At 48.2% G+C, this 26,375-nt stretch overlaps 1 protein-coding gene across 2 annotated transcripts in view; it reads left to right on the top strand.

Moving 5' to 3' along the window:
- FANCI (FA complementation group I) overlaps positions 1–26,375 on the top strand; it is a 77,878-nt gene that overhangs the window by 27,442 nt on the left and 24,061 nt on the right. For both annotated transcript variants that reach the window (XM_060260262.1, XM_060260261.1), the window contains 9 exons: positions 936–1,050; positions 10,925–11,047; positions 11,658–11,726; positions 12,546–12,647; positions 16,573–16,758; positions 16,855–16,976; positions 17,706–17,870; positions 23,876–24,055; positions 24,934–25,100. In XM_060260262.1, coding sequence (XP_060116245.1) covers positions 936–1,050; positions 10,925–11,047; positions 11,658–11,726; positions 12,546–12,647; positions 16,573–16,758; positions 16,855–16,976; positions 17,706–17,870; positions 23,876–24,055; positions 24,934–25,100 — 1,229 coding nt within the window. The remainder of the gene's footprint in view (positions 1–935; positions 1,051–10,924; positions 11,048–11,657; positions 11,727–12,545; positions 12,648–16,572; positions 16,759–16,854; positions 16,977–17,705; positions 17,871–23,875; positions 24,056–24,933; positions 25,101–26,375) is intronic.

The following is a 26,375-nucleotide window of genomic DNA, read 5'->3' on the forward strand; positions in this document are numbered from 1 at the left end:
TGACATATTGTCTCCCAGTGGCATCAACTCAGATTTTGTCCTGTTGATGGAATAGCCAGACAAGTCTTGGAAGGTATTAATCATATTTATTAATGCAGGAATGGAAGACTGAGTTTCCAAAGAAAGCTTAAAGATCATTCACTGTGACCTGGGCCTCCATAGAGAGAGAGGCATCCAGAATCATCCCCAAGCTTCTAACAGTCATGATTGGGATGAGAGATGCCCCCCCCCATGAGGGCTGGGAGCCTTTTTTATAGCCCATTACAATGAGTGAAATGCATGTCATTCTATTTTTTTTTGTTAAGTTCTAATGTTAAGAAGAAGATGATGATATTGGATTTATATCTCGCTCCACTCTGAATCTCAGAGCAGCTCACGATCTCTTTTATTTTCTCCCTCACAACAGACACCCTGTGAGGTAGGTGGGGCTGAGACAACTCTCACAGCAGCTGCCCTTTCAAGGACAACTCCTGCGAGAGCTATGGGTGACCCAAGGCCATTCCAGTAGTGGCGAATCAAACCCTGTTCTCCCAGATAAGAGTCCACGCACTTAACCACTACACCAAACTGGTATATAATTGAAAATACTTATTTGTTTTTGTTTAAAATTGCTTTCTGTCTCCCCCCAAAGCCTTTGTTCTTGATAGGGCTTTACTCCTAAGTTTATTTATAATTTATTTTACTTTTATTTATTTTTCACATTTCTATTCCACTCTCCCTGTAGGTGGGCTCAGGGTAGATTACAGACAAATAATTAAGCCATTTGGCTTCACAGTAGTACTTAAATTAATAAATAATTAAAACACATTAAGTTTCATGGGTAACTTAAATTGGTATGGCTGTGTTCATTGTTGCCTCGGTATATAGCAGAGGAGAAAGAGTTCCAGGTTTCCCAACAGGAGTTACTTTCCACCTCCTTTCTTTCTCAATAACAGGCAGCTGGATGCTCGTAAGTCAGCAGTTGCTGGGTTTTTGCTTCTATTGAAGAATTTCAAGATTATGGGCAGCTTGACTTCCTCCTACTGCAGCCAAGCAATTGGTGCAAGTCAGGTATGTGCTACGCCTGCCCAATCCAGAAGTTCCCATCAGTGTGTACAATTCTGGTCACCGCACCTCAAAAAGGGTATTATAGCACTGGAAAAAGTCCAGAAAAGGACAACTAGAATGATTAAAGGGTTGGAACACTTACCCTATGAAGAAAGGTTGAAACGCTTGGGGCTCTTTAGCTTGGAAAAACATCGACTGCGGGGTGACATGATAGAGGTTTACAAGATTATGCATGGAATGGAGAAGTCCTTTTCTCCCTTTCTCACAATACAAGAACTCGTGGGAATTCGATGAAATTGCTGAGCAGTCAGGTTAAAACGGATAAAAGGAAGTCCTTCACCCAAAGGGTGATTAACCTGTGGAATTCACTGCCACAGGAGATGGAGGCTACAAGCATAGCCAGCTTCAAGAGGGGGTTAGATAAAAATATGGAGCAGAGGTCCATCAGTGGCTATTAGCTACAGCTTATCGTGGGAATTCTCTGGGGCAGTGATGATCTGTATTCTGGTGCTTGTGGGGGCACAGTGGAAGGGCTTCTAGCCCCACTGGTGGACCTCTTGATGGCACTTGGGTTTGTTTGTTTTTTGGCCACTGTGTGACACAGAGTGTTGGACTGGATGGGCCATTGGCCTGATCCAACATGGCTTCTCTTATGTTCTTATGTCTGGGGCACCTGTTTTACCTGCTGCACTAATGTATATACAGGGGGGCATAAGAAATAAATGAAGTTTGTGGAACTCAGTACCACACGATGTGCTGAGGAAGATGTGCTATTAAAAAAGACCAGGCAGATTCATAGAGGATGCCAGTAGCTATGAGCTTAATGGAACCTCCATATGCAGAGGCAACATATCTCTGACTGCTAGATGCTGGGGACAAAGAACAGGAGAACGACATCACCTCTGTGATCTAGTAAAGAGTGCCATCAAGTGCTTGGAGGGGAAAGTCACAAAGTTACAAAATGTGCTAGAGGGAATGAAAAAAACAAAATATAGTGCAAGTTCAAAATTTTTGTAACAAGATACAGTATAAATATAATTATACAAGCAGGGAGCCTCAAGAAACTTGTAGGAGCAGCGATCCCATTCCTGCCACATGTGCTTCCTCTCCTTTCCCCCCCTCCACCTTTTCTCTCAGCCACTCTCTTATCATTCTCCCTCCCCCTCCCCCCTTTCTGTTTCTGTCACTCATGGTAAGCTGCACTATTGCAGTCCTAAACTTTGCTCACGATCTTAGTTCGATCCCAGTGGAAGCTGGGTTCAGGTGGCCAGCTCAAGGTTGACTCAGCCTTCTATCTTTCCGAGGTCAGTAAAAGGAGGACCCAGCTTGCTGGGGGGAAAGTGTAGATGACTGGGGAAGGCAACGGCAAACCACCCCGTAAAAAAAGTCTGCCATGAAAATGTGATGCGATGTCACCCCAGAATCGGAAATGACTGGTGCTTGCACAGGGGACTAGCTTTTTACTTTATTGTAAGCTTTAAGACTCTTTACAGAGCTTCTTTTTTACCTGCCAGCATCTGCAGTCTTTTCTCAGGTCCTTCAGCATTATTTGTGGGAATAAACCATGAGAGAGCTTCCAAGGTCACTTTCATGCTTTGAGTATACCTAGCTTGTATTTGGTGGTCAACTCTCTGCAGCTGTTCTGATGGTCCAAAGGCCAGAGAGTTTTCAGGAATGGATATGATAGAGCAGAGGCCATCTCTTGGACTTGCAGTTCCAGAAAAGGCAAGACTGATGGGCTAGGCTCCAGTGAAGTCTAGCCCAACTAAGACTCACAGAGTCAAAATCAACAACGCATCTTTCTTCTTCAGTGGCAGCAGCTCACCCATCTGCTCAGCAGTGTCACTGTCCGAATAGCAGTGGCTCCTCACCCTTCTGGCCATCCACCTGGCTACTTCACTGCCTCAGCAGCTTCGCTGCCTATCCATGTAGCCTCTTTGCCATCTCAATTGTGGTGACAGCAGCTCCTTCACCTGTCCTTGCCACTTCGCCACCTCAGCAGTGGCAGCTTGCTAGCCTTAGTGGTTGCAGTTCTCACAGGCCGTTTTCGCACTCACGTTTTACTGGCGCCACGACCCTCCTGACGCCGGCGAATCTGCATGGATTTCGCACCAGAAGCGCCGGCGCACCCAGAAGCGCCGGCTACTTCCGTCGCTAAGCCAGCGCAAACGCAAATCGCAAAGATGCAGGAAAACGTTTGCGCTGGCTTAGCGACGGAAGTAGCCGGCGCTTCTGGGTGCGCCGGCGCTTCTGGTGCGAAATCCATGCAGATTCGCCGGCGCCAGGAGGGTCGTGGCGCCAGTAAAACGTGAGTGCGAAAACACCCACAGAGAAGCGTCTGCACATACGCAGTTTGGTGTGGGAGAGCCACTTTGGTGTAGTGGTTAAATGTGCGGACTCTTACCTGGCAGAACTGGGTTTGATTCCCCACTCCTCCACTTGCAGCTGCTGGAATGGCCTTGGGTCAGCCATAGCTCTGGCAGAGGTTGTCCTTGAAAGGGCAGCTGCTGTGAGAGCCCTCTCCAGCCCCACCCACCTCACAGGGTGTCTGTTGTGGGGGAGGAAGGGAAAGGAGATTGTGAGCCGCTCTGAGACTCTTCGGAGTGGAGGGCGGAATATAAATCCAATATCATCGTCATCTTCCTGTCTGGGATAATTAACACTCCCTTCCGTTTTTCTCATGTTTAAAGATTTTTTTGCAAACCTGGGTGGTTCCCTCAAGTTTGGTGAAAAACTGCCATTCTCCATGTGGCCCCATTCTACAATTATGGGACCACACTTATGACAAGATGGGACCACACATAGATGGGAACACACTTATGATAAGCAGAGACCCATGAAAAACTCTTGGTAAAATTCCCTGCTTTGTCCTCTAACTTCTGATGCACACACCACAGCCACCTTTCTATACTGTTTCCTCTCACTGCCCCCACCTCCTCCTCCCGTCTTCTCGCATCCACACTGTACTCTTTCTTCCCCTTGCCCCCACCATTGATCTCTGCCTCCCCTTTCTCTCCCACTGTGCCTTCTTTCGTCACTCTTATCTCTGCTCATCCCCCCACTGCTGTTCTGCCCACCACCACCCCTTTCTCTTCGCTACTGTGCCCCCACCCCTTCATTTCTCATTCAGCCACTTCACTTCCTCAACAATGGTAGCAGCTCCCCTGCCTCAACAATGCCAAGAGCAGCTCCACAACCATTCCACACCCCCCCCCCACGCACTCAACAGTGGCTGTGGCAGATGTGGCGCCCATCCCTGGCCTAGTGGAGCTTAGTATGTGTTTGCAGGGACAATACTTTTGTTTAGGTGGTGAATTTTTAAAAAGCTTATAAAACTTTTTTTTTTAGTATTTAATTTTTTGCAAGCCTGGGTGGAGTTCTCCGGAATATGTTGAAAATTCTTCTGTGTAAAATCTGTTGATATAAATGTCTGCCGATCGGGGCACTCTTGACTATTAGAATATAATTATACAATTGATGGGCTTGCTCAAAAGTAAGATCTTCTTCGTGGTCTCTGTGCATCACACCAATGGGAGAGGCGCCGGCGCCGATCACGATCGGTAACTTCAAAGCCGCGGATTTCCGCGCCCCCGCCCCGGTGCGCATGCGCAGGCACCCCTCCCCTGCGCATGCCCAACGGGGCAGGAGCGGACATCCCGCCAGTTCTCTTCTGACTGCCGCTGAGATCAGTTGATCTTTCCTACGGTCGGTGGATTACTTACTTCAGCCTTGCTGGTTTTTCCAGTGCGGACTCTTCTAGCGTTATCGCTTTCCTTCGTTTCGTGAGTGGGGTGGAGTGTTATTTTTGTTATTTTTCCTTGACTCTAGTATCCCCTTCCCTTCCCTTCCCTCTTCCCCCCCTCACCTTCCCCACGCTTTCGCGTATGGAAAAGCGCTGGGGCTTCTTCAAGCGGTGCAGGCGGTGTGGCAGTAAGATCGCCCCTCCGGACGGCCATACCCTTTGTTTGTTGTGTTTAGGAGAAACACATAAACCGGACTCCTGCACCCATTGCGCGAGGTTTTCCAGACAAACCCGCAAAAACCGAGCGGCTCGTCTCGCTGCAGCCTTGGTCGAACAGGCGCTGTCTCCGAGGAATATGGCGTCATCAGAAAGCGCTCCAAAATCCTCGACGTCGGTGGTCGATACCGACAAAACCTCCCTCGATGCCGATCGCCCCCTGAAAAGAGCGGGCTCGGCTTCGTTATCGGAGACCTCTACACCAGCGAAGAGGTCTAAGGAGGATAAAGGAGCTTCTGCGGGGTCGAAGAAAAAGTCCGACAAGCAGAAGCATAAGAAGGTTCCTGCGACCTCGTCACCGACATCGCCGCCCGATCTAACAACTCCAGTGTTACCGCCTTTAAAATTGCTGGCCTCCCCGGCCCGGCATCGGCCGACTTTGCCGCTCGAATCGATGTCGACGCAGATAGCGATCTCTTCCGACTCCGACCGAGACTTGGAATCGGCGCAACGTCTGGTGAGCGATGACAGCCCTTCGGACCTCACTCAGGAGGAGAAGGACAGCTCTCGAGATCGATCGGAGACGGCTCCTCGGGATCGATCCCGCAGTGCGCAGAGAGTCTCCCCTCTAACACTGAAACGCGTACCACATCCGGACCAGCTTAAGACATCCCAACAGGACCGATCCTGGAGTCCTCGGTATCGACGGGATCGTCGGTCATCGAAGGAGAGATCTCCGGAGGATCGATCTCCTAGGAGGCACCGAGAAGTTTCCCCACGACTGCGAACACCGCCACCGCTCTCATGGGACCAAAGGCAATGGCAATACCTCTACGGGTCCTGCCCGATGCCGTCCATGTTTCCCTGGTTCCCTCCTCGTCAGTCTGAATGGGACCAACGTTCGGAAGCATCTTACCGTTCGAGGACATCGTACCGCCCTCCGAAGCGCAAAGCGTCGGCATCGATGTCGAAGCCTCCGGCCGAGGAACCGGCAAAGAGGAAGAAGTCTCCTCCCACCGAAGAGACTGTGGCCTCGGAACCGATTCGCGATCGACCCGCTCAGTCAGACCAGTCGGAGTCCTCGGACTCACCGAGATCCTCCGAGGGCTCTATCCAAGAGGAGCAGCTGTCCTCAGAGGAGCTATCTCCCCCAAACAAGGTCGGAGAAGACCAGCCCATCTCCCCTTCGGAGGACTTAAAATCCTATGGGGAACTGATAAAGAGGATGGCTCAGTCCATATCTTTGTCGACCATTCAGCCTGTGCCTGTCGTTACCGATAGTGTATTCGACATCGTTCAGATGGATACATCGACGGCTGTAGCGCTTCCATTGACAACGGTGATGTTACACACTGCGAAAGCTTCATGGGACAAGCCTGCTTCCACCCCTATTACATCGCGCAGGCTTGATCACATGTATCGTACTCAAGAATCCTCAGCGGATTTTCTCTTCAATCACCCCCGACCCAATTCAATCGTAGTGGCTTCATCCTCCAAGGCCAGGAAGACCCACGCCACCCCTCCAGACAAGGAGGGTAAGAAGCTAGATGGTCTGGGGCGAAGATTTTACACGGCAGGAGCATTGGGCCTCAAGGTCGCCAATTACGCTGCCTGCATGGGGCGTTATCAATACGCCCTATGGGATCGTGTGTCCACCCTACTCCCAGGGCTTCCAGAACATTCCAAAAATGCCCTTAGGAAAATCCAGAGCGAGGGCATGGCATTGGCCAAGCAGCAGTTAAACTCTGCTAAACATGCTGGGGACATAGGTGCCAAGACTCTTACTTCGGCTGTGACTCTTCGGAGACACTCATGGCTGAGATCCACAGCCTTACAGGCTGACACCCAGGCCTACGTCGAGGACTTACCTTTCGACGGAAAGGGGCTATTCAGCGCCACCACCGATACGGTGCTCCAAGACATGGACAAAAGCATCCGTACCTCCAGAAATCTGGGGGTACCGGCGTCATCCAGGCAGCAAACCAAGCGTCCATGGTCCAAGACATGGAACAAGAAACCCTTCCAGAAGCAATCTGGGGACCAACAATGGCGGCCCAAGACCTCGGGCTCCTTCAGCAAGTCCCAGTACGGGGCTAAGGCCAAATACTCGCCTACCTCCTCCCAGTCCTCCAGGCAAAAGGGGAGCAGGCCGGCCAAACAGGGCCTTTGACTCCCCCCCCTTCCTTTACCACAACCCCACCAATTCTTCAGACCACCCCCGCCTGTGGCCTTTTTTCCGAGCGTGGTCATCCATAACAACAGACCACTGGGTGCTGTCGATAGTCCGGCTGGGCTATCTAATCGAATTTCTACAGGAGCCGAAGGCTCCAACATTCGTCTACACTACCCCGTCTTCCACCCTCCAAGAGGAGGTGAGGACTTTGCTCGAGAAGAAGGCCATAGAACCCGTTCCACCAGACCAAGTCCGGATGGGGTTCTACTCCCGCTATTTTACCGTTCCCAAGCGGGATGGGGGCCTGCGGCCCATAATGGACCTTCAGGGACTCAACGACTTTATACCACACCAAAAGTTTCGTATGACGTCCCTGTCCAACATACTTCCTCTGCTAAACCCTGGAGACTGGATGGCTACATTGGATCTCCAGGATGCTTATTTTCATATAAGCATCCATCCAGCTCACAGAAAATTTCTAAGGTTCGCCATTGGGACTTCGCATTTCCAATACCATGCGCTTCCCTTTGGATTGTCAACAGCCCCAAAGGTGTTCACAAAGACTATGGTAGTGGTGGCGGCTCACCTCAGATTGCAGGGCATAGCAATATACCCGTACATCGACGATTGGCTTCTGGTGGCCGGATCCGAACTCGACCTCCTGAAGCATATCTCCACCACCCTGAACCTCCTCCAACAGTTGGGGTTACGAGTGAATATGAAGAAGTCCTTCCTCCATCCATCCCAAAGGATCCAATTCATTGGGGCGATTTTGGACACGCAACAGTGCAAGGCGTTTCTGCCGGAGAAAAGAGCGAAGGACATTATGGACTTAATACACATCTTCCAGTCAAGCCAAACTGTAACTGCACTCCAGATTCTGCGATTGCTGGGACTAATGGCAGCCACTACGGCGGTGCTGACGTTCGCAAGGCTGCACATGAGAAGTCTTCAGTTGTGGTTCCTGAGACGATTCCGTTGTGGGATAGACCCTCCACTACGCAGGTTTTCCATTCCACAGGAGATCCTGGCGTCTCTGACGTGGTGGTGTCACAAGCAAAACTTGCTTCAAGGGGCACCGTTCCACAGGCCGCAGCCGACAGTGACTCTGACCTCAGACACATCCCTATGGGGATGGGGGGCACATGTCAACGGTCTTTGTGTGGGCAGCAGATGGCCCAGGGACCACCTGCAATATCATATCAACTTCCTAGAACTTCTGGCGATTCATCACGCTATCCTCTCCTTCAGGCCACTGCTGGCAAACCGAACTGTAGCAATACTGACAGACAACACCACGGCGCTGGCCTATATAAACAGGCAGGGCGGCACGGTGTCTCGCAAGTTGTGTTTTCTAGCATTGCAGGTATGGCAGATTTGCATGGAGATGAACACTTACCTCTTCGCAGCTCATCTCCCGGGCGAGCAAAATGTATGTGCGGACTTCCTCAGCAGGGGAGGAGCGTCCCTGCATGAGTGGGAATTGAACTGGACCTTCCTACAGCCGGTCTTCCAGGAGTGGGGGACTCCGGAGATAGACGTCTTCGCCACTCGGGACAACAGAAAGTGCGAGAACTTTTGTTGCCGGGGAGGGAAAGATCCCTTGTCGCTGGGGGACGGTCTTCTGCTTCGCTGGTACCGCCTCCACCTCTATCTGTTTCCCCCGATCCCGCTCATCACACGGGTGGTGCAGAAACTATACTCGGAGCGCCCGAGGGGCATCCTGATCACCCCCTGGTGGCCCAGGCAACACTGGTTCGCCCCTGTGCTACAGTTGTCCAAGGGCAGGTTTCACCACTTCCCAGGGGAGCCGGACCTACTTTCCTCCCAGCAGGGCAGGATAGTTCACCACGACATCCCGCATCTGAAATTGACGGCATGGAAGCTCGGCTGAGCGAGCTGTCAGAGAGGGTGCAACACGTCATCCTTAATTGTAGGAAGGAGTCAACGAGGAAGTCCTATGCCTACAAATGGACTCAATTCGTTAAATTTGCCTCTCAAAGGGGCAGTGACGCAAGGAGGGCGGCCCTTCCTAGCATCCTTGACTTTTTGGTCTCCCTGTTAGACAGGGGACTGACAGTCTCTTCCATCAGAGTGTACTTGGCGGCCATCTCAGCCAATCATGAGCAGGTTGAGGGCCGGTCGGTGTTCACTCACCCTACCACTAAGAGTTTCTTGAAGGGGCTGGTGCAGCTGTACCCCTCTGTCAGGGCTCCTTTGCCTTCCTGGGATCTACCCGGGGTTTTGGAGAGTCTCATGGGAAAACCCTTTGAGCCTATGGCCACGTGCTCCCTGCAGCTTCTTTCATGGAAAGCGGCTTTCCTGGTGGCCATTACCTCAGCACGTCGGGTGGGAGAACTAGCAGCTTTGCGATGTGACCACCCTTATCTGCAGTTCAGCACGGAAGGGGTACGTTTGCGACCAGATGTGACCTTCCTACCGAAGGTAGTGTCTGCCTTCCATTTAAACAAAGAAATTTACTTGCCGGTCTATTTCCCGAACCCTACTTCGGCTTCGGAAAGACGTTTTCACGCTCTTGACGTGAAGCGTGCACTCTCCTTTTATTTGCATAGGATCAGACCTGTGCGCAAGGACTCCAGGCTCTTCGTCTCGTATGCCTCGGCCTCTATGGGGCAGAGAATCTCCTCACAGAGACTATCCAAGTGGTTGACAGAGACAATTAAGCTGTGCTACTTGCTACGTAAGCGGCCTCTGCCAGGGCCTATCAGAGCTCACTCCACTAGGGCAATGGCTACCTCAGCTGCGTTCATGAAAGGGGTGCCTTTGCCAGACATTTGCAAAGCAGCTACTTGGTCCTCCCCGCATACGTTCATCAAACACTATGCGCTGGACCTTCAGTGGAGACAGAGTTCGTTGGTGGGCAGTGCAGTTCTGCAGTCGCTCGCCTATTGACGGACCACGCAACCCTCCTCCAGGTATGTGGTGAGCTTGCTATTCTCCCATTGGTGTGATGCACAGAGACCACGAAGAAGATAAACAGGTTTCCTACCTGTAACTGATGATCTTCGAGTGGTCATCTGTGCAGTCACACTACCCGCCCACCTTCCCCACTGCTGCGGGTCCGTCTCCTGGGCTCCTGCAGCGGTCAGAAGGAACTGGCGGGATGTCCGCTCCTGCCCCGTTGGGCATGCGCAGGGGAGGGGTGCCTGCGCATGCGCACCGGGGCGGGGGCGCGGAAATCCGCGGCTTTGAAGTTACCGATCGTGATCGGCGCCGGCGCCTCTCCCATTGGTGTGACTGCACAGATGACCACTCGAAGATCATCAGTTACAGGTAGGAAACCTGTTTTTTTACTGCAGTCAAGGGAGGCTTGCTTCCAAGGCAGACATGTCTAGGACTTCAGTCTTAATTAGGTAAGCAAGAATTAGCAAGAGCAGGACTCTCTGGAGTATCTCCTTCTTTGGAGGTTTTTTAAAAAGGGGAGGTTTTTAAAAATGCTTATTCTTTGATCTTAGGCAGATCATGAGAAGGAGGGCAGGAAGGGTTGCATCAGTCCTTAGTTCCTGTGGCCCTTTCTTACACCCCCAGGCTGTTTACCACTTTGGGGTCAGGCAGCAAGTTTTCTCCAGGCCAGTTTGGCCGGGAATCCTGGAGGGTTTTTTGCCACCTTCTGGGCATGGAGCAGGGGTCACTGGGTGTGTGTGGGGGAGGTATTGTGCATTGTGCAGGGATTGACTAGATGACCCTGGAGGTCCCTTCCAACTGTGTGATTCTATGCTTTCCAGGTCCAGGTGGATGTTCACTCCCAGTATAACTCAGTGGCTAATGAGGCCTTTTGCCTCGAAATCCTAGGCAGCCTGAGGCGATGTTTAAGTCAGCAGGCTGATGTCAGAGTCATCCTGTATGAGGTGAGGAGGATTCTGCTCTTTTCTTTCATATGTCTGCTGTTGCATCTGTCTCTCCTGTGCTTCCTGTTGGTGCAACCCTCATGATGGATTGACTTGGTTTCATGGGCTAGTGTTTTGTCTATTGTACTGTGGAGCAGGAAGGTGATTCTGAACAGGACTACAATATTGGGAGAGATGGGGTTGAATCTGAGGGAAGGGGGCAGGGTTAACCCTTTCCCCTGAGGTGTTTCTCAGATATAAATACTCACCTCTACTTCTCCATAGAGTAGGACATACTGGGGTCAGTATGATACATCTTTCTCCCAACTTGGAGAAGGAAGAATGATTTAAGTTGGCACAGAGGAATATTAATCTGTATTGCCCTTCACTGTAGCCCTGATCAGATTTTCCATTCTCCCTCTTGCACACACACTTTGCTTTGATCATAGTAGAAACGTAAGAGATCCTATCCATGGCTCTTCCACGTTGCATGTCTAGTTTGCCTTTTGTTGTAGGCAGGCCGCTTGTCCAGGAGAGGTGGCATGTATGGGCTAAGTGCAGAAAGAAGAATTAATTATCAGGAGTGGTCGTTGGTTTTGTAAATGCTGCCTTTTTATATCTCTGTTCTCAGGGTTTTTATGATGTCCTGCGTAGGAATTCCCAGCTGAGTAATTCTGTTCTGAAGACGCTGCTATGTCAGGTACAGGATACTGTAGGAAGCTCAAACCACTGATTCCTGTGCCTAATAAATACAGTACTGCATTAACTATTCACTGTTGTATATTTGCTGCTTTTCAAGATGTCACAGAACTCTCCATCTGTGGTAGAAAAATCAAGAAACGTGACTTCCAATGTTGTTTTCAGGCTGCTGGTGAGAAAAGGACAGACTCTTGGCTTAGAACAGGGTTGGCCAAACTGTGGCTCAGGAGCCACATGTGGCTCTTTCACACATATTATGCAGCTCTCAAAGCCCCCTCTCTCAATTGGCCAGCTTGGAGAAAGCATTTAAATGTATTCTCCAGCCAGTGGCTTGGAGAATACATTTAAAGTTAAAATTCCTTCCTTCCTCCCTCCCTCCAACCACCTTACATTCATGTCTTACAGCCCTCAAACATCTGACATTTATTCTATGTGGCTGTTACATTAAGCAAGTTTGGCCTCCCCTGGCTTGGAATCTCAGTTCTTTCCTTGTAAATACTTCTGATGTCTCTCTGCTAGTTGAGTTTTAAACCAATGTTAGAAAGTGTACATTTCTTTTGTCTTGCCTCTGCCGCAGAGCACTTGGAGTCTAAAATAGATGTCAGTACCATGTGAGAGCGGAAAGATGAAAACCAAATGGAAGGGGAGGTGACCAGGGCCATGCCCAGTAATGCAGCCACCTGAAAAAGGGATGGTTGTTTCATTCTCAGTTCAAATTAGCCACTCATCCTTTTCCTCCTTCCTCTTGCATCGCCTGGTAGTAAGACGGGTGTGTTAGTTTCTTGATATGAAGTGCTAATCTGTCCATTTTTTGTGGCAGATAAAACGATATTATGAACCTGAACCGGACCTGTTGCCCCCATTAAAGCTAGAAGGGTGCATCTTGGCTCAGCGAGACCAAATCTTTCTGCAAGAACCTTTGGTAAGAATATGAATGAGTGATACAATAGCACTTAGCAATTGTATATATAACTCCAAAGGAATTTGTTCACCTTCGTTTTAAAGATTAATTTTTTAAAAGATAGTGCTTGTAGACTAGGCCAGTGTTGTTATTCCCATACTGCAGTGGCTGCAAGAAGGAACTGCACCAGTTCTTACAGATAAATCTTTCAAGTGTATTTTCCACTCTCCTGTCATCTGGGTTTGTTTGAGGGTTAAAAAGCACCCCTTAGAGGCCGCCATCTTGTAAAAGGAAAACACTAGGATATTTTCAAGCAGCTATAGATCCCTTTTTATCACATCCACTCATTAAATTGTAATCTTATTTGGGAGGGGGGGCTCAGAAGGAGGGCAAGATGCAACCAAGTACTCCTGCCTCCCTCCTCTCCCTCCCTGTGCCTGAATCCACCTCCCTTCCAGAAGAGTGTGTCAATTGCTTTTAGCAGCAGTTAAAGAAGAACCTTGAGGTTTAGGAGAAACACTGAAGTAATGTTTGCCCACCAGCATTTGTGAACAATTATATTACTACTTTGTCGTTTTCATGGATTTCATAACCTATTGAAAAAGTCATGCATGGTAGAAAAGCTTCACACGCACTGTCCCATCCTGCACCTGGCTCTAGTCAGGCAGCACGGCTGAAGGATCACAGGTCGGCCAGAACATGAAGCAGGAGACTGGAGAGACATCCAGAAGAGGCAGGTAGGGCCAAGAGAGCTGGAGCTTATTCTGCTATCCAAATTAAAACATAAGCTGATTGACTGGAGATGCTGAACCAGCAAAGGATGAGAGAGGCTCAGCTCCAGGACTAAATAGGGAACTAAAAGTTCTGCCCTCTCCTGTAGCCAAGATGAGGTCCTGATCCTGCAGAGATCTAGAGTTAAGTCCTCGATCATGCCAAGATCTAAAGAGTTGCACAACAAGAGTAGTCACACAAGAATGATATACAACAACAAATACTGTGACTAAATTACTATGGATAATTAAGAAACAAAAAATTAATTACAATAGCCGCCAAGCATAAATGGAAAACAGTTCATATAAATGTAGCCCCGATTAGGTGTGAAATAAGTTCCAAAGTCCTTGGCAAACGCCACTTGTACTAGTAACTTCCACAATACTATCCAATAGTAACAAAACAAAGATATGAAGATTTATATTCCTTTAATCCCATAGAAGTGCAACAGGACCGCTAGCTTGCTTTGCCTGCTTCAAGGTTCTTTCCTTGTGGAGATTTTTGTGGGGACCTAGTGTCCCAACAGAGATTGTCAAGTGGTTGTATTTTTCAGAATTGATTTTCAATAATCCTGTGCCTAAGGAAAGAATTAAATTTATGTTTGTTAATTATCCATAATAATTTAATCACAGTATTGATTTGTTGTTATATAAAGACCTAAAGAGTGGCAGAAGTTCCTTCTGACAGAGGCTGAAGGTCCCAGGGCTGCCAAGTGTGTGCTCCTCCACCCGGTCCAGGATCCAGTTCTTTGGGAGACACTGGAGGTGTTGGAGGTGGACAGATCCTGATGGCTCCACAGGAACATGGCTGGGAGCCTGGAATTAGAGAGGAAGAAGGGGGTTTCCGCCTAGACCTTCCAAAAAGCCTGAAGCCTTGGCCATAGTGGGAACCATGAGAAGCTCATCTCCTTCTCAGGAGACCATATGCAAAAAGAATGGCAGACACCACAGCACAGGAGGAGGAAGAATTTGACATGGAAGAGGAGGAGATGAGGGAGTGACTTGACAGAAGTTTGATGGCTCCTGGAATATCTTCAGCGATATATGAATGGCAAGAAAACAGTCTGGAAGCTTAGGGGTCGACACAGTCACCGGAAGAGACACCCATGGCTCTTGAGCAACAGGATAGTCCTGAAAGCCCCAATATCAGGATGAGGAAACAGGTGATTATTAAGAAGATTACAGAATGGCAGGAAGAATGGATAAGGAACCTTAAAATTCAATCTAATCCTCCTGAGGAAGCATTTACAAGAACAGAAATGAAAACGTACATAGTACTAGGATGAAGCAGAAAGTGTTTAGGGAGAGAAATATATAGTAATAGCTAATTTAGTGGAAGTATTCAAGCTCCGTATTCAGATTTGATCTAAAATCAAAAGGTGGTAGCCATGAATACAGTTATTCAGTAGAAATGTTAGTATTGGAAGTAGCTGTCTTTATCCTTCCCTATAATAAGGACACTAGTTGGTCTGGTAAATTTGCCTTGTAGTGTAATTGGTTTTATTTGTTATTTATTTGCCATTTCCTTTGCAAAGTGGTTTTAGGAAGGTGAGCCCTTTGTTTTTGGCATTTCCTCCTCCCCCCCCCTCCCGCCACCTTTAGAACATATATGAATTTGAAATGGCAAGCCCATTGCTCTGGACTCTTCCTTGTCTCTGTGCAGCCCCACCCCCCCAAAAAAAACATTTGGTAGGTGACTTCGGAATCTTTTTTTCCCTTTTGCTGACAGATTCCAGGTACTTCAGGGAGGGAGGGTGTAGAAGAGGTTCTCCTCCTGTGGTATAGGGTAGTTTTTAAAGTATTTTGTGGGGATAGTTTTCTCCCCCCCCCCTCTTTTTTATACAAAACAATTATTTTATTCAATCACACCTCAGTCCCAAACAAATTTATTCGGGACGTAAGGCCCGCAGGTAGTTTTCTGATTAAACCTGGGATGTAACCTTTCCTGCCCTGATTTTCTGTTGATGCTTCCTTTGATTGGGTAGCTTTTTAAAATGAGTTTTAGTGTTAAAGTTTACTCCACATCCCAGAATATTTTTAAAAAATATATTTTCTTTTGTATGCAGTGACATGTATATGGATTTGTTCTGACCCCTTCCTCTCCCTCTTTAGTTTGTATGTGAATTTGGAGTTTTTCTTTTTTCTTGTTGGCAGATCCCAGGTACTTAAGGGAAAGAGGGAGTAGTAGAGGTCTTTCCCCTGTGGTATGCGGTAAATTCCAAAAAATTCTGTAGGGGGAATACTCTGATTGAACCTGAAATGTAATGTTGGCCTTCCCTATCCTCCCTCGATTCCTTGTTGATATTGCTGTTGATAGTATGTCTTTGTTTTCATGAATTTTATTGCTAAAATTTACTCCACACCCCAGAATACTTTGGCTTTTTTCTCTCCCCCACCTTTTTGAGGAGTGATATATATGTGGCATGTATTAAATAAGCTAGTTAATAGTTTATTTAATACATGCCACACACATATCACTATATATATCTATATCTGTTTATCTATCATCTATCTCATGAGTATCAGGACTTACTTGTGTAATTGTAATGATTATAGCAGTCTTTTCCTTATCCTTCTCTAAGGTTCCCAAGTAGTCCTTTAAAACTGTGATGTGTGTGTATGTGCGTGTGAGAGAGAGAACATTGGCTTGTGTGCTACAGAACCCTTGCATGCATCTGGTTGTCTTTGCAGAGGATTCTGAAGCATTCTAATTCTAGGTACAAATGCACACATTACATGCAGCAATTGGCCAAGCTTTGCCACTGAGAATGCGTGTCTTGGTACATAATCCAAGACTCATGCCGTTCCTCCGCATTGTAGTGAAATATTGAATTTGAAGGGCAAACTGTGTTTCAGGAAAGCTCAGTTACTGATCTTCTTCCCAGAGCACAATATGAAAACTGCCTCCTCAAAGCCATATGGAAACCAAAGTCATTCCTCTTGTCTAATCTTTTCAAATGAGGTTTTGAGCCCCACCCCCACCCCATTTATTTGCATTCCTCATTGTGGAGTCACAGCCATCTTTAGCAGATTTCTAGGCAGAAACGGAATCACAGGTGAGCTTCTTGGTCCTCCATCTTCCATCTGCAATATGAGGACAGAATCTGACATAGTTCCATGGAGATTAACAGGACATTTGAGCATTCTGCATTTTGGCCATGTCCCAATTCTATTAGGTTCACCTCCTCTGCTGCATCCAACACTGCCTGTCTTGGTATAAAAACACTTCAGTCCTCCGCCAACAGGCTGATGAGGAGGAGGAGGACAATGAAGAAGAGGTTGGGTTCCACCAAGAGTTGGGTGAGATGTTGGTGTCCATCACACGGCGAATGATCAAGAGTGAACTGGAAGATTTTGAACTGGTAACTTGGGCATGAGGGAACAGGGAAAGAGATGGACCTACCCTCTTGTGGGGCATTTGGGAAGGAAATCTTAATTTCTTTGGTTTTATTGTTCAGGATAAATCAGCGGATTTTTCTCAGACTACTGGAGTGGGCGTGAAGAACAATATTTATGCCATTTTGGTGATGGGGGTCTGTGAAGTCTTGATCGAGTACAATTTTAGCACAGGTAACTTCAGGTAAGGAACAAAAGGGTTTGGAATACTTGCAGTTTTAAGGTGGAAAATCTGTGTCTTTCTCCTTCTTCCTTCCATGTTTGATTTTTAGAATTTATTTATTTAGGTGTTTTTGCCTAACTTTTCTCCCCACTGGGCACTCAAATCTACTTACAGAAATCCTGCAGAAAATTAATAATTTAGACAAAAAAACCCTAATATTTTACACCAGCAGAAGCCATGTGCAGGATTTGTGCCACTGGTTCTGCACAAGAGAATGTTATTGTTATTTCTAGACAGATGGTAGAGAAAGGGTGACTCAGTTGGGAACTCAAGCTGGCAGTGGAGTGGAGAGCCACGCCCCTATAAATTACACTTAAAAATCTAGCACATTTTTATCCTGCCCTTCCTTGAAGGAGCTATGGGGAGTGTGTATGCTTCTCTCTTTCCCTATTTATCTTCACAACAGCCCTGTGAGGTGGGCTGGGCTGTGACGGGCCCAAGAACGCTGAGGCAGCTGTGCAGCGGAGGAGGGATCTTAACTCCTGGTCCAGCATGATGGCTGCCTGCCACTACAACACACTGGCCCTCATGTATACCTTGCTGGCTTTCTCGGATACTCTGCTGGGCATTCCATTCCACCACTAATAATCCTTAGGTGGAAACCAGCAGCCTCTGAAAAATCATGAGATTTTGATCTACTGTTTTGAAGGTTTTGAATTTTCCTTTTCTTTGGAAATTGTGTTGTGGCAGCAAGAGCACATCAGAAGACGTTTTGGGCCTGTTCAAGTGCTACACCAGTCTTAGTGACATCCTGAAAGAGAAAGGTGGAAGGAACAAGTCCTCATCAGCAAATAAAATGGCCCGAAGCTTCCTTTCTATGGGCTTCATCTCCACCTTGCTCACAAGTCTCTTCAGGTAAGAGTTTTTCCTTCGCTTGCAAGACTATTGTGGCTACCCATTGGGAGGCAGTTCCCAGTAACCTAAGGGTCTGACAATAGGGGTTCTCAGGAAACAGTCAAACACCACAAAGTTAAGGTCTCAGTTCAGGCTTAGGCAACAGGAATAGATGCAAAGCAGGTCAGGTAACTGGTGGGATACTCAGCAAGATTGCAGGAGTACTGGGGCCCAGTTACTGTGATAACTCTTCCAGCATTTCCTTAGCAGACGGGAGGCTGCGGACTGTCTGGTGCACTTTTCTGTACCTGGTCCATGCCTCAGCTGTAGGTAGCCCTTTGCCACCTCTGTTCCTGGGTGTTTCAGGAGACCATGGAGAGTCTGGTTGTAGACAGTTCCATGCTCGGGCCTCCAGGCATGAGGTGGCATCAGTCCTGTCTAAGGGTCCTTTCAGAAAGCCTCTGAGACCCCAGTGAATGAGAAGGGTCTGCCAAGGCAGGGCTTGAGGAAAGGAAAAGTTGTCTTCTTCCAGTGAGGACTCATCCCCCCATACTAAGACAGGGAAGTCCGTAATAAAGACTTAGATACAGGAGTGGCCAAGCTTGCTTAACATAAGAGCCACATAGAATAAACATCAGATGTTTGAGAGCTGCAAGATGAAGATAGGAAGGCAAATAGATGGAAAGAAAGCAACTTGAAATGCATTCTCTGAGCCACCAGTTGGCTTGACTTGGAAAAGTGATTTAAAAGAGACAAAAAGCTAGCTGATGGGGCAGTTGGGGTTTCAAGAGCCATACTTTCACCCCCCCGGGCCTGCCGGGTTGCGCCGGGAGCATTGGTCGAGGACTCTTGGACTCTCAATATGTGTCATCTTATACCCTGGCGTGTGACCGCTGCTTTCAGTATTACATCCAACGCGGCATTATTTCGACGCCTGCACCTGACTCTGCACTTTATTTACCCAGCACTCCACTCCGCATTTTATTTCAAACCTAGAAGAACTTGCACTGATTAGCACAATAGCACTTTCCTTGCAATATTCTACCTCCATCCACTCATGAACTGCTAGTATAATTTGAGTTTAGGTCAATTAATTCGCTTGATTAGTTGTTGTTGTATTGATTGGGTCTGATTTATATAATTTTTTGGCAAATTAATTTGAGGGTGGTTATTAGGGTGGGATTATAGTCAAATATTGCCATTAGATTTAAATTATGTGTTTTATCAATTAATACACAAAGGGAGATTGTGGGGTGGGCTTGATTGGGTTGATTTGAAAATTGGGATCTGGCGTGGTGGAGTGGACTGGGGAGTTATTTAAGGGCGGTGTTAACGGGCACTAGTGGTGGTGGCTACGACAACAACAGTTACCACTAGCGGGGGATGACTGGCCTAGGGATTCCAATGCTCCTGGGGAGGGGGAGGTATGACGGTGGGAACAGACAACGATATAAGGGAAGGGGACTGAGACCAGTTCGTGCTCGATCACCTTCCAGTCTGTGTCCCATCCCGAGGGTGACAGGTAACAGGGTCAGGCTGAATGACCTGCCTCCATCATTGGTGTTATGCAATGCCAGGTCCATTAATAATAAGACCTCTGTCCTTTGAGAGTTTTTACTCGAGCAGGACATGGACCTGGCTTGTGTGACCAAGACCTGGGTTCGAGAGGGAGACACAGTGGCCCTCTCACAAACAGCTCCCCCAGGTTACTCGGTCTTTCACCAATCACAGACTAGTGGGCGGGGGGGGGGAGTGACATTGTTCATACGTGAGGCTTACTCCTTTAGGGTGCTCCTGGCCCCAAGGATCGAAGGTATTGAATGTGCCGGTCTGGTGTGGGAGGTTGGAGAGGGGTTGGCGATTTGGATGGTGTACCGTTCACCTAGCACACCGGCCAACGCCTTACCATCCCTGCTTGAGGCTGTGGCAGGCTGGGTGTTGGAACACCCAGGGCTGATGATCCTGGGTGACTTCAACGTCCATGCTGATGACCCGGCCTCTAGTGTCATCCATGGCGACGCTGAGACTCTCTCAACTCGTTACATCCCCCACCCACCAGGCCAGGCACATGTTAGACTTGATCTTTGCGGCCGGGGTCATGGTGGACGATATAACCGCAGTAGCAGTGCCATGGTCAGACCACCTCGCCCTTAGGGCTCGTGTGGACGTTCCACTCCAAACCTGTCTAGGCTACAAGCTGATTACGGCTTGCCCGCAGAGCCAGATGGACCCGGAACGGCACTCTGGCACTCTGGCAATTCCCTCGATGACCTGGTTGAGACCTGGCATAGCTGGATCTCCAGGGCCATCGATGAGATTGCACCTCGACGCCCTCTGCGACCTCGGACTAGGCTGGCTCCATGGTATACCCCGGAATTACGCCAGCTGAAACAAGGTCTCAGACGGCTAGAGAGGCAATGGCGGCATACCCATGATGAAGCGACTAGAGCATCTTATAGGGAGCTTATGAGGTCCTATGAGGTGGCAGTCAAGGCTACAAAGAAGATGTACTTTGCGGCTAAGATTGCGTCTGCAGATTCGCGCCTGGCACAGTTATTTAGGACAATTCGGAATCTCACCACACCGTCAAGCATGCGGGTTCAATGACGAGTCAAAGTTGATATAAAGACTACGTTTATTGACAGACTGATACTTGGGCTCAAGCCGTTGCTTGAGAAGAATGAAACCAATACATTGATACACAACTCTTAAGCTACACTTCAAAGGGATTCCTACGGGGAGGGGAAGAAGGAGAACATTCACACATAGAATATCAAAACTACATACATTCCCAGGGCGTTATCAGGCATTCGGCCTTGCAGTGCCCAGATGGCTCATCCTCCCAGAGAAGGATTCATGGGAAGGTGCTGATTACTTTGTTCCCTCTAATTAACAGTCATAAAACAAGAGAGGAGCCAGGAAAGCATAATAAACTAACAACATTTGGTTCTCTGTGATATTACCCAGGCCCTAAAACCATCAGTTACTGATCAGAATTAGCCATGCTTGACACACACTGCCACAAGGCAAGCCAAATGTTAAGGAATTAGAGATAGGCTGTGAGGCTTTTGCGAAATTTTTTGCAGACAAAGTCCAATCGCTCCGCCACGACTGCCTTGCCATATTGGATACAGTATGTGAACCCAAGGGTCCGTACCTGTCTTCTGGTTTGACCCTGGATCGTTTCGACCTCCTAGGCTTGGAGGAGGTTGACAGAATCCTTGCTACTGCACGTCCAACAACTTGTGATCTGGACCCGTGCCCCTCCTGGCTAATTAAAGCCAGCCAGGAGGAGCTGAGATGTCCTATACGGGACATCATAAATAGATCTCTTTCGGAGGGTCTTTTTCCAACCCCTCTGAAAGAGGCAGTGGTCCGCCCCCTCCTGAAAAAGAACATCAGACCCAGCTGAATTGGCGCATTACCAGTCGGTCTCAAATTTGCCCTTTTTGGGCAAAGTTATAGAGAGGGCTGCATTGCAGCTGCAGAGTTTTCTGGATGACGCTTCCACCCTGGATCCATTCCAGTCTGGCTTCCACCCAGGCCATGGGACAGAGACAGTATTGGTCACCCTCATGGATGATCTCTGGCAACATCTGGATCGAGGCGGTGTGGCAGTATTGCTGTTGTTAGACCTATCGGCTGCATTCAATATGGTTGATCACTGGCAACTGACCTGCCGCCTCGCCGACGCAGGGATTCGGGGGTTAGCCTTACAGTGGTTTTCCTCTTTCCTTGAGGGTTGGGGACAAAGGGTGGCGATTGGGGGAGAGCTGTCTCAGAGACACCTACTTAATTGTGGGGTGCCTCAGGGGGCAGTTCTCTTCCCAATGTTATTTAACATCTACATGCGCCCCCTTGCCCAGATTGCCCGGAGATATGGGCTGGGCTGTCACCAGTATGCTGATGACACCCAGCTCTATCTATTGATGGACGGCCGAGCTGGCGATGTCCCTGTAAATCTGGACCAGGCGTTGCAAGCCGTGGCAGATTGGATCAAGTTGAGTGGGCTGAAATTGAATCCAGCGAAGATAGAGGTCCCTTGTCTAGGTCGCGGCAGTCCAGAGGGAGGGATCCTTCCAGCTTTTGGCGGTGCTCCACTGGTACCAGTGCGCAGGGTCAGGAGCTTGGGAGTGCTACTGGAGTCCTCCCTGACAATGGAGGCCCAGATAGCAGCCACTGCCAAGTCCGCCTTTTTTCATCTTAGGCGGGCGAGGCAGTTGGCTCCCTTCCTAGAGCGAGGCGACCTGGCAATAGTGACCTCGAGGTTAGACTACTGTAATGCCCTCTACATGGGGCTGCCCCTGTACCGAACTCGGAAACTGCAGCTAGTGCAGAATGCAGCAGCCAGACTGTTAATGGGACTACCTCGGTTAATGGGACTACCTCGGTGGGAACACGTACGGCCTAGGCTGCGGGAACTGCACTGGCTGCCAATTGTGTACCGAGTTCGTTACAAGGTGCTGGTTATTACCTTTAAAGCCCTATATGGCCTAGGTCCTGCCTGCCTTAGGGACCGCCTCTCCTCATATGTTCCCCAGAGAGCACTGCGATCTAGTTCACAAAATCTTCTGGAAATCCCTGGGCCAAAGGAGGCCAAATTAAAAACAACTAGAGAGCAGGCCTTCTCGATACAGGCACCCCAATGGTGGAACCAGCTACCAGAGGAGGTACGGGCCCTGCGGGATCTCAATCAGTTCCGTAGGGCTTGTAAAACCGCCCTCTTCCAACTAGCTTTCTAAAATAGAACCTGGTAGTAACATCAAGCCATCTTTGTACATATTGAGATTGTGGCACAATTAAGTTATACTGGTTTTAGATTATTTATTTAATAATATTTAATTTATGAATTGTATTGTAATTGTATATCTTGTTTTTATTGTTATAACATCGTTTATACCATGTCCTGTAAGCCGCCCTGAGCCTGCCTAGGCGGGGAAGGCGGGGTATAAATAAAAATTTATTGTTATTATTAAAGAACCACATATGGCTCCCAAGCTAGTTAGGCCACACCTGCTTAGATATCTGAATTTGAAGTTTGCCATAACCCTCCTTGCTCTTAGTCTCTCAGTGTTTGCTAATTTGCATTTTAAATCTTGCTTCCTTTTTACAAGAACTTAGGGCTGTGTATGTGGTGTGCCCCCTTCTCCCAGTTGTATCCTCACAACAACCCTATGAGGTAGGATAAGCTGAGATAGATGGTTGGTCTATCATAAAAAGGTAAAGGTCGTTTCTGACTCTGGGGTGGCAGGCTTTTTATGGGGTGTTTTGCCATTGCCTTCCCCAGTCATCTACACTTTACCCCCAGGAAGCTGGGTACTCACTTTTACCAACCTCGGAAGGATGGAAGGCTAAGTCAACCTTGAGCTGGCTACCTGAACCCAGCTTCTGCCGGGATTGAACTCAGGTCATGAGCAGAGCTTGGACTGCAATACTGCAGCTTACCACTCTGTGCCATGGGGCTCCTCTTGATCAATCATACCATTACCTTTTACTGATGTTGGCCAATTTCCTCATGTTTCCAACTGCGTGTTCTTTAATTAATCCTACTACCTTTCTCTCTTTTTTGCACTTTTGTTTATCTTCACTGCACATGAAAGAGTCTAGAACCTCTTCGTCCATTAAAACAGCCAAGGCTGCTCAAGTCACTGACAACAGAGAATTACACCTGATTTATGATGCCAGGCCTCTCTTTTCTCAACATCTGCCTCTTCCTCTCCCCTTCTTAATTTTCTGAGTAACAATGAGGAAAACAATAAAGATACCTATATTTTCTGGTATCTTCTGCAGACTACAAGAGACGATACAAGCCTGGGTACTATGTGGAAATGTTCATTTAGATACCCCAGGATCAGTATTGGCAAGACCCTTTCTGCAATCTGGGACTTTTCCTCTTTTCTGTTCAGTTACATTCTACAGCAAATCTCCTAAAATCACGTATGTACGTGTGAGAGGCAGAAATCATTGGGACATATCATACCCCACACCCAGAAAGATCATCCATTTATTTCCTTGTAACTTTGTAGGGACTGTTCTCAGAACCACGAGGAGAGCTTGGCCATACTACGTGTCAGCAACGACTTCCTACGCTATGCTGTCAGCGTGGCACTGCAGAAGGTGCAACAGTTGGAGGAGACAGGGCAGACAGATGGGCCAGATGGGCAGAACCAAGAGAAGATTTTCCAAAACCTTTGCAAAATCACTCGGTGAGTTGCAGTGTGCAGCCTTGGGATTTGGTATGGGTTCACCCTGAAACAGTATCATCGGACCCACTGAACTGTGAGCACATGCCATTGCAATCACATGACTAGAAGAGAGGGGGGCTGGACCATGGGCAGCCAGGGAAAATGGGTAGTGAGAATCTGAGCCAAGAAGCAAGCCTCTCTCCTTTTGAGTAACCTTGCTTCATCCCCTGGTGCTCCTCTCAAAATGTAGGCGAGGATAGAGCCAGCTATCTACACAGGTGCCCAAGCACCAGGCCCTTCCAAAAGGGTGCTGGCCTGTGAGTTGAAGATCGCTGTGGCAGAGCATATTTCTTAAATGCAGCTGCATTCAGATGCCAGGATATATTGTGGTTTGTGCAACAATTTGGTTTTTCTTTCAGGCTAAGTAGCTAAGGTTGTGCCGCTGAGGAAGACTGTAGAAGAGAAAGGCTTTTGTCCTGGGATCCACTAAGAGAAGGCTGAATGTACCTGTCAGACATTGGTTATTTTTTGCTAAGCGGAGTGCAGCTGATGAGCTATGTGTGAAATCTGACTTACCTCCTGGGTGTGCTGCCCACATGGAGAGTGCAAAAGGTGGGGAACTGCAAACCAGGGAGCTGTGCTCTCTAGGCAGGTCATGAGACAGGCAGCAAGACCCTTAGTAAAAGGTCAGAATCACAAGCTGTGCAGGCCTAATTGGGACATGTTGAGTGGAAGGAATGGGTACACTCAAAGAGAGAAGGTGCATATCTGTTTGATTAGTGCTGGATGTTTAGTTTGTTCAGACAGCTGTGCTGGTTCCTAGTGTTCACTCTGGGCCATCAAGTATACTGGAGCACCCCAGACACTCTCTATCTTCTCCCCCCTCCACCACCATATAGAGTCCTGCTCTGGAGGTATACTTCGATCCCAACTGCTGCTGAAGAATCGGGGAAAAAGGAGAAAAGCAAGAGCATCTCATTGCTGTGCTTGGAGGGCTTGCTGCGGATCTTTAACACAATGCAACTTCGTTATCAGCCAAAGCTCCCTCAGTTTCTACAGGCCTTGGGTAGGCATTTGTGCTAGTTTTTCTTCTGAATTGTACCTGTGGGCACTGAGAAGCTGGTCAGAAGGCTTGCTCTTAGAATTAGGGATGGGCATGAACCAGGAGGTACGGTTTGGTTTGTGGCATGCATGGTGTGCAAACCATGGACATTCGCAAACTTTTTGACAAATTGGTGAGGTTTGTGGTGTGGTGCAACAGGCCTCCCCCAACCCCCAGCATGCTAGAGATAGCTAACTTGCCGGGGATCTCTGGCTGACTCTCCTCTACCTGCCTTCTAGGTTTGGTGATTGCATTGATGGGGTCTAAGTTATGGCCCCCCAAATAAGGTGCTCCCAGGAAAGTGCTTTCTGGGGAAATGACAGGCACAGGTTACGGCTGACTCTCTTCTACCTACATGCTAAGTTTGATGAGGATTAGATTTATGAGGTCCAAGTTACAGCCTCCCCGAAGAAAGTGCTTCCATCCATTGTTTTCAGTGGAGGGTGGAGGAAAGCAAAATAATAACAACAACAATAAAGCGAGGGCAAGAGAAACTCAGCAGAACAGAATCAAAGCCCCTGAGAATCTCTGCAGTAGAAACTGGGGAGGGGGGGGCATTTTTGCAGCTCCAGCAGAACCAGTGCACTGCAAACCCAACAAAACTAAGGTGTAGCCAGGAATGTACTTTTTGGGGAAAATGTCAGGCACAGGTTCAAAAGTGTATAGAATGGGCTCCCTGCAAGCTACATGCACCAAACACAGAGAGAACCTGCCCCTACCACCTGCTTCTCTACAATCTCTCCAAATTGGGAGCAGGTAACATTTCTAGGGTCTCAGTTACAGACCCCCTGCCCCAAAGGTCTCCCCAGTGCTTTCTCTGGAAAAAACAACTACAGAGTCTATGGAACAGCTCAAGAACAAGCCAGTGACACCAAACTCACAGAGAAACTTCACCTGGACAGACCAGCACATAAAGCAGCTTATGTACAAAAGCTGCCCAGCCATTTAATGTTTCCCCCTCAGTCTTAGGCTCAAAGCATTGACCATGAGATTTCTGTAGTGAATGTCAATCAATCAAACATAGGGTTGCAACTTACAGATGCACACCTGAACAGCATACTCAAGATTGCCACAGCACAGACATTGATTCCAGATTTTGATGCAATCATTCAGAGCAAGAGGTGTCAGTTATCAGAAATAGTTAAATAAACAAAATATTGCAAGAGTGCTATCCTTTTTTTTCTCCATTGGCTGAGGCTTCTCCCTTGGGGTGGAGGGCGGGGGGAGGCAGAGCTTGTT

This window comes from Heteronotia binoei, chromosome 19 (assembly GCF_032191835.1).
Source record: "Heteronotia binoei isolate CCM8104 ecotype False Entrance Well chromosome 19, APGP_CSIRO_Hbin_v1, whole genome shotgun sequence".
Classification (NCBI taxonomy): domain Eukaryota; kingdom Metazoa; phylum Chordata; class Lepidosauria; order Squamata; family Gekkonidae; genus Heteronotia; species Heteronotia binoei.